The 7,722-nt window shown below is 41.7% G+C and overlaps 1 protein-coding gene across 1 annotated transcript; it reads left to right on the top strand.

The window, feature by feature from the left end:
* The first annotated feature begins 711 nt into the window (after positions 1-711).
* chadla (chondroadherin-like a) lies at positions 712-7,486 on the top strand. The gene is made up of 10 exons (XM_077558143.1): positions 712-1,129; positions 1,434-1,628; positions 1,705-1,860; positions 2,118-2,263; positions 3,568-3,806; positions 3,878-4,143; positions 5,073-5,409; positions 5,513-5,865; positions 6,118-6,284; positions 6,473-7,486. Exons 1-10 carry the CDS (start codon positions 971-973, stop codon positions 6,792-6,794), a joined length of 2,340 nt encoding a protein of 779 aa, XP_077414269.1. The 5' UTR covers positions 712-970; the 3' UTR covers positions 6,795-7,486.
* The last annotated feature ends 236 nt before the right edge of the window (positions 7,487-7,722 follow it).

The following is a 7,722-nucleotide window of genomic DNA, read 5'->3' as shown; positions in this document are numbered from 1 at the left end:
TTGCTAAATGCAGCCAGTTGAGAGAGGATGGATTTGCGTCTAGCATAAACTGCCTGCTTCATGTCCCGCCAGAGTATTTTGAAAGAATTTAAGTCAGGATTTTAACTGGGCACATCCGGAACATGAATCTTGATGTTCTTCAGACATTCCTTGGTTGTATTGCTGGAATGCTTTGGATTATTGTCATGATCCATCTTCTACCAGGCTGTCCACAGAAGGGACTTCCAAAAAGCTTCAGGTTTTTCCAGGTACTCTCTGGCAAAGTTGAGATGGGCAGCTTTGATCTTTTTTGTGAGCAGAGGCTTCAACCTAGCAAGCCTTCTATGAAAGCCTTCTTTCTTCTGATTGTTGAAGCATGCACATGTCCCAGATGCAGCAAAAGAGGTCTGCAAATCGAGTTTGAGTTATCTTTTTACCTGAATTATTATTTTTCTTGTGGTTCTTGCTGATATTTTAGAAGGTCGTCCACTTCTAGGCAGGATTGTAGTAATTTTCAGTGTTCTCTAGTTGCAGATGATCTGCTTCACAGTGGAATAATGAAGCTCAATTTTTTTTAGATGACTTTATAGCTTTCCCCAGACAGATGTGGTGCCACTTGCTGAGGTCCCCTGAGATTTCTCTCCCTCTCAGCATGGTTGACCTGTATAAATTCACCTGGGCAAGACTAAAGTGACGTGGTTTTGTCTCCGTTTCAGTCAGTGATGCACAATTTCTTCGCTAAACCTCTCATTTCATTGGTCTATTTCAGTGGTTAGATTAGCTACCAATTTGGCCTACCTGATCCTACTTGACTGCTTGTTTTAAGCAATTGTAGATTGTAACAGTTAGACTCAAATCTCAGAAAGTTTTGATATTTGATATGAATACAAATATGCTGTTTATTTTAATATTTTCGAAAGTGACTTACCTTGCAATAAATGTAACTGATTAAAATTGATCATTTAACAAGAGCATCTTCCTCCTTGCACAGATGCTTGCCCTCCCTGCTTTCATTTTATTTGGGACTTTTGCACTCATATCAAACGTGGAAGCAGGCAAGTGTCCTCGAGTGTGCAATTGTGACAGCACCAAGCTCACGGTAGCCTGCGTTGGCAAGAACCTTACTGAGGTCCCCCCGACTATTGACGAGGTGAGTCTACTTCAACCTCACACTGCTATTCTGGCAAGGAAGCTTTGAAAGGGATGTTGAATGAATTCCAGTGCCTCATGTTGGAATCCATGGTTTGTATAACTACTGTATGGGAGCTATCAAATACTAGATTGCAGGTGTCAACCTTGGGGCCAGGGGGCTAGTTCTGGTCCTCGTTTGCGTGGCCCGCTAAAGCAAATGTACACACTTCATGATGTATAAATGGTCAATTTAGGCATGCTGTAATAAATAAAACATGAACTGTGACATGATTTTCTCTGACTTGATGTAATGTTCCATACAGATCACAGTCAAATTGGACCTGAGGAATAACAATCTGCAGGTGCTCCAGAGGGGAGGGTTTGTGCACACACCTTACCTCACTCACCTCAACCTAAAGGGAAGCAACATTGTCAAGGTGAAAGAGGGGGCTTTTCGCATGCTGGGCCGCGTGGTCTCCCTAAACCTAGCCTACAACAAAATTGACATCCTATACCAGGCAAGAGAACTAAATCAAACGATGCATCCACAAGTTTGTTCTCTAACAATTTCTCCCTCTACGTTGGCTTTTGTAGGAGTCTTTTGATGGCCTCTCCTCTTTGAAGGAGCTTCATCTGGACCACAACCATGTTGAGGAGATCCAACCTGGAGCCTTCTTGCAGCTTGGCTCACTAAACATGCTGGCTCTCACCCACAACCAGCTGGTGTACATCCCCAACATGGCCTTCCAGGTAGTTGGAAGCCAATTGATGATAAAAGTAGAGAACAAAATTGTGTTTGTTTAGCTGTGTTCTTTTTGTGGAATGAGGACCAATAGATGACAATAAATCATTTTTCTTTCATTTTAAAATCATGCATATGCATTATCATTGCATCTCATCTGTATCCTCTACTGTGCTAAAATGTATTGGTTGTTGCTCAGTGCTTATGTCATTTATTTATTTATTTTGTTAATTTAATTTAATTTAATTAATTCTGTCTCTCCCAGGGCCTGCAACACATCAAGTGGCTTCGTCTCAGCCATAACTCCATCAACAACTTGGCTCCTGAGGCATTTGCAAGCTTGTTCACCCTCACCCGCCTCAGTCTAGACCACAATGAGCTGCAGTTCTTCCCCACCCAGGCCATGACCAGGTAGGAATTTGGAAATCAACCCCCCTTCAAAAAAACTCTTGACCATAATATGTTCTATGCAGCCCCACTAGTCTGAATGCGGTATTTTGGTTAATATTGCGTTAGAGAAATATGAGTTAAGCAGCAAAATCCAGAAGTTTTTATCTGAAGGCGGACATTTTGCCACTTTCTGTCAAGTGAAGATGACATCACAGTTACTCAGGGCTAATGCTGCATTCGAGGATGGTCGGAAGTCAGACTTTTCCGAGTTCAAACCAGGAAGTGTGTACGGGAACGCCCCCTTGAACTCAAAAATTCCACTTGTGAAATCAGAAAAAAAAGTACCCTGACTTCACGACCGACTAATATGACGCCACTCTACAATGGCGACCCCTTTGGAAACACAGACCGTGAATGGTAAAACACAATTTACTCGAGTATAAAACTAGAAAGCTTTCTTCATTCATAAGTATTCGACATAACTGAACGTAACACAACGTACGTGACAGTATGACGCTATCTCCCTGCATGAAATTATACGGTGAATTACTGAATTGCATGAAATGCTTATGAAATAAGATTTTTTTTAAAAACAATAAATGAAGCAAAATTGCGAGACGGCAAGGTCAAAATGAGTTTTGAGGAGCAAAATAAAAAAACTATTTATTACTTTCTGCCATTTTCGTTGTTTATTTTAGCCTCGAACGCTTTCAGGTCGGAACTGGGAAAAAACAACTTGGATATATCAGACTTCCGACCATCCTCGAATGCAGCATATGGTAATGACCAATCACAACTCATCTGTTTTCTGAAGCTGAGCTGTGTGTGATTGGTTGTTACATGCTGAGCCCTGGGTGACTGTGATGTCATCTTCAGTTGACAGCAAGTAGCAAAATTGCTGCCCCCTGAGATGGATGAAAACAGCTGGATTTTGCTGCATAACTCATATTCCACAAATGTAATATTAATCAGAATTTCATGTTTAGACTAGTGAGGTCACATATAACATATTATAGTCAGAAATTGTTTAAGGTCGGCTTCCCCTTCAATATAGGCATAATCATTATAGACTACAGTATATTGGTCATACTTAACAGGGCGACTCTTCAAAAATGCTCATGTTGAAATTACCAATAGCACGCCTTGTCTTGGTAGAAGAAATCTTCTTAATAAGTCACAATAAAAACATGGCGAAACAAGAAAATTGGAAACCATTAAATATTTCATTTTTATGAATATTTCACTTTTATATAGTTGTTCAGCTGCTGGTAAAAAAAGAAAAGAAGATATAATCGCATTCTTTTTGATTGTCTTCTCCACTGAAGACTCAAGGAGGTAACACGCCTGGACATGAGCCACAACCGCATGATCTACCTCGGCGAAGAGTCAGTCTCCATGGCAAAGCTCACGCATTTGTACCTCAGCCACATGTCCCTCCAAGACCTGTCAGACCAGGCATTGTCCCAAGCCCCTCTGCTCTCCCACCTGGACCTGAGTCACAACCAGCTGCGCTACCTAGAGCCTCTTGCGGGTCCCAAGAACCTTGCCAGCCTCAACCTCACTGGTACGCAGCGCCCTTACATTTGAAACTTTGAGTGTTTAATTTCTATACTACATTTTTTTTTTATCTTGAAGCCAACACCATCTACTGTAGCTGCTACATGAGGCCCCTAAGGAACTGGGCGAGTGTTGGTGGTGTCAAGCTGCTGGGAACCTGCGCAGGACCTCCTCACCTGTCCGAAGAGCCGCTCCAAGCCGTGGCGGCCATGGACATGCGTTGCCGCAGCAGGGGGGACGCACTGAAGGACGAGTTTGAGGAGGAAGTGATTACTGTCAGCAGTCCACCGACAGCCAAACCCAAACAGAACAACGTCAAGTGTCCGCTTAACTGCGACTGTCACGTGAGTTCAAATCGTTAAGTGGATAATAAGACTCTTTAATTTGAATGATTATTTCATTAATAAGCACACATTTAGGTCACCAGGTGTGTACTGCAGTCGTGGGCTATGGGCGATTTATGCATGTTTTTTTTGGTCTTGAAACGGTTTAGCAACTGGTTTAATCGTTTTTCATAAATAAGTTGAAGCTTGTGAAGATCACATGACCAAACCTAGAATGTGTGGCGTAACACCATGCCGAGAGGCCCCGGTGCAAAACGTTTCTTTTTTTTTTTTTTGATCTTTTCATTTTTGCGCGCCGCTTTTTTTCTTTTTCTTTTTATGTTTGCAAAGCATGACGGTGACGATGGCTCGCACACTAGCTACCTTTTCTTTTTTTTCCCCAACTCGCATCACGTCGAGACTCATCGTGACTGACAGATGCCGAAGTCAGGTTATTAAATGATCATTTCCGACATCGTATTTACAAAATAACTCTGGCCGTTTATTTCCCCGTTTTTTGTTCTCTCTCTCTCTGTCTCTCTCTCTCTGTGTGTCTGTCGACACCCACCCCCTTCTGTCATGGGCCCCGGTGCGACGCACTGGCTGCACCATCGATATTCATGCCACTGCTTTTAGAAGGCAGATGACCCGTGATGGTTGTCACCTGACCCCTGAGGCACTGTGATGTCACTTTCAGTCAGTAGCAAGTGACAAAATGGCCGCCCCCTGAGATGGAAAACTGGGTGGATTTTATATCTTAATTCATATTTAAAAAACGCTGTATTAATCAGAATATTGCATTTATACTAGTAGAAGTGCATAGAACATATTGTAAATATATATATTTTTTTACTTGATTTCGCCCTTAAGCTGTTTTCCTAGTTTGGCTTCTGTGTTTGTTTTGTTTTGTCCCCCCCTACACACACACACACACCCCCAATCACTTCTAGATTGAAGCTCAGCATGCCACATGTGAGAACCAAGGTCACACAAAAGTCCCACGAGGCTTCCCTGCGAAAACTCAACTACTTGACCTTCGCAGCAACCACTTCCACAACCTTCCCGCCAACAGTTTTCCAGCCACCGGCCAAGTTGTTTCGCTTCACCTGGAATCCTGCAAAATTCGCGAGATCGAAGGTGGCACATTCCGAGGAATGAAAAAACTCTTTTATTTGTATCTTTCTGACAACGACCTCACATCCTTGGGCCCTGAAACCTTCACTGGAGCCCCTGGGCTCAATTATCTTTACCTGGAGGGGAATCGTTTGGCCCAGTTTCCAGGTTCAGGTCAGTGGACCGATAAGACTGGACAAAATTTGACATAAAAATGATACATGATGCATGGGACATTGAATGACGATATTTTGTGTGTCTTTTGTTTCCTCTACAGCGCTACGACGTTTACCAAATCTGTTTGCATTACACATGGAACGCAATACCATTTCAAAACTGGAACCCATGGGTCTACTGTCCTCAGTAACTCCGAAACTAAGAGAGCTTTACTTGACCAATAACACCATACGCACTATTGCCAAGGGCGCTTTAGACTCTGCCTTTCTTGGTAAACTTCACCTGGATTCAAATAAACTGACAAATGTTCCGAGTGATGCTATATCCAAAGCCATCAATCTGGAGGAACTCAACTTGTCTCAAAACCGGATTCTCTCAGTGGGACCAAATGCATTCCGGCCATTATCACAAAGTCTGAAGTGGCTGTATATGGACCAGATGAGCACTGAGAAGGTATAAAATGATTCTGAATAACCTCTGAGCGTTGTCTACCGATATAGGAAACAATATTTTTTATTTTTTTAATTAGAATTTAGATGTGGTGTTTAACCCTTTAAGTGCCTTTTTTCTATACAATATTCAGCTTTGATATTTCACAAGGTTGTAGCTTGGAAAAAAAAGGTTAGAGATAGTCACACAGTAAATGTTGCTTGTAGCAATGTTACTACTTTTAACTATTTATTTCCTTATGACTCTGATGTGCAGATGTCACGGGACGCTCTAGCCGGGCTTGGCCCAAAACTGAAGGCTTTCACTGTGAGAGGAAACCAGCTGAAAGAACTTCCTGACTTGGGCTCTCTCACTGGCCTGGAGGTGGTTGACCTTCAAGACAACCCTCTGCTGTGTGACTGTTCATTGCTGCCACTGCGCAGGTTAGTAAATGTTTTCATCAGAATAATGGGTTTGCAATTGATTTTGGAAGCTAATAAGCACAACCTGATGGACAGCATGGAGGACTAGTGGTTAGCATGTCTGCTTCACAGTTCTTATTTTGCATGTACTACAAACAGAAGAAAGACAGACATAATGTGCTTATTTTGTTTCTTTGTATCTGCACCAGGTGGATGGAGAAAGTGAATTTGGACGTGGCCGCTACCTGTGGCTTCCCTTCTGAGCTAAAAGGGCGGAAGGTCATGGATCTGGAGCTATTCAAATCCTGTCCGGAAAACAGCTCTAAATCAGACAGAAAGCGTGTCGTTGTTGTTGTAGCCGCTGCTCATGGAAAAGTCAAGAAACCCAAAGTCAACTTTGTGAAAGCTTCTGCACTCAAGACTAAACTGGCAAGGAACAACACAAAGCAACCAAAGCCAACAAAGAAAAAGCCTCAAAGGAAACCTGTTTTAACCACAGTGGCCAAAAAGAAGAAAGTGACAAAAACATAAAACATCATTAGATGGGCTTCATTTTCTTTTCTGCAATGGGTGCATTAGTAACGTGTAAAAATGATTGTTTATTGTACAAAATGCTACATGTGTATGGAATGCGGTGTTTGCTTCTGTAGTAAATGCAAAACACAGGGATGTCAAACTTTGTATTATTATTATTATTGTGGGCCAGATGGTTTTCCTCAGAGGGACATTATGACTGTGGAACCATATTAATGTGTAATCGCCTCATCATCATCATCCTTATTGTAAGAATTATTTTGGAGGATTATTATACATTTGCCGTGTTGAAGTGAATTGCCTCTTGGGAAAACACATTGCAGTGATAACATAAATACATTGAAGTGTAAGTCAACGTAATAATGTGGAAGTTTCTGTTTAGGATTGTTATGTATTGCAAAGGAGTGTTATTGTATTGGGTGAAGCTGCAAGTGGATGACTCAGCTGCCGAGTGAGGACAACTGATAAGAAGACGTAACGCACGTGAACGCCAGGGCTCCTGGACTTGCATGCCGCACCTAGAGAGTGTGAAGTGGGATAAGAGTTGTTTTTCTCTTTCTGTCATGTAATCAGATGCCCCGATTGGTATATATATGGGGACTGTTTGAATGATGAACCAAGAGACTCTGTACCGATCAAACTAAGGCTGCAGTTTTCTCTTCCTTATGAGTAATAAATTTGGAACCAGATGCTTTCTCTCTCTTTATTTGATAAATGTCTACATCTGAACCTGACACTTATGCTGTTTACATAACCAATTGGTGGATAATTAATGTCCATCCACCTATGCTAATGACATATGGTGACAGACTGAACAATTACAGACCCATTCCAAAAATGTATAATATCTTTGAAAAAATAAATAATTTCCATAATCCCATTCAAAAAATTTAATTTTGGATTATAGATTCATTTAAACAATTTT

This window comes from Vanacampus margaritifer, chromosome 2 (assembly GCF_051991255.1).
Source record: "Vanacampus margaritifer isolate UIUO_Vmar chromosome 2, RoL_Vmar_1.0, whole genome shotgun sequence".
Classification (NCBI taxonomy): Eukaryota; Metazoa; Chordata; class Actinopteri; order Syngnathiformes; family Syngnathidae; genus Vanacampus; species Vanacampus margaritifer.
Note: the sequence above shows the minus strand (reverse complement) of the source record. Positions and strands in the feature narration are given on the sequence as shown.

What these genes read in the sequence shown, in the direction of transcription:
- chadla (XM_077558143.1), top strand. Translation starts at nt 971, where the DNA reads ATGCTTGCCCTCCCTGCTTTCATTTTATTTGGGACTTTTGCACTCATA. An exon ending in TCCCCCCGACTATTGACGAG is followed by an intron (nt 1,130 to 1,433) that starts GTGAGTCTACTT and finishes TGTTCCATACAG; the next exon opens with ATCACAGTCAAATTGGACCT. An exon ending in GGCCCAGTTTCCAGGTTCAG is followed by an intron (nt 5,410 to 5,512) that starts GTCAGTGGACCG and finishes TTTCCTCTACAG; the next exon opens with CGCTACGACGTTTACCAAAT.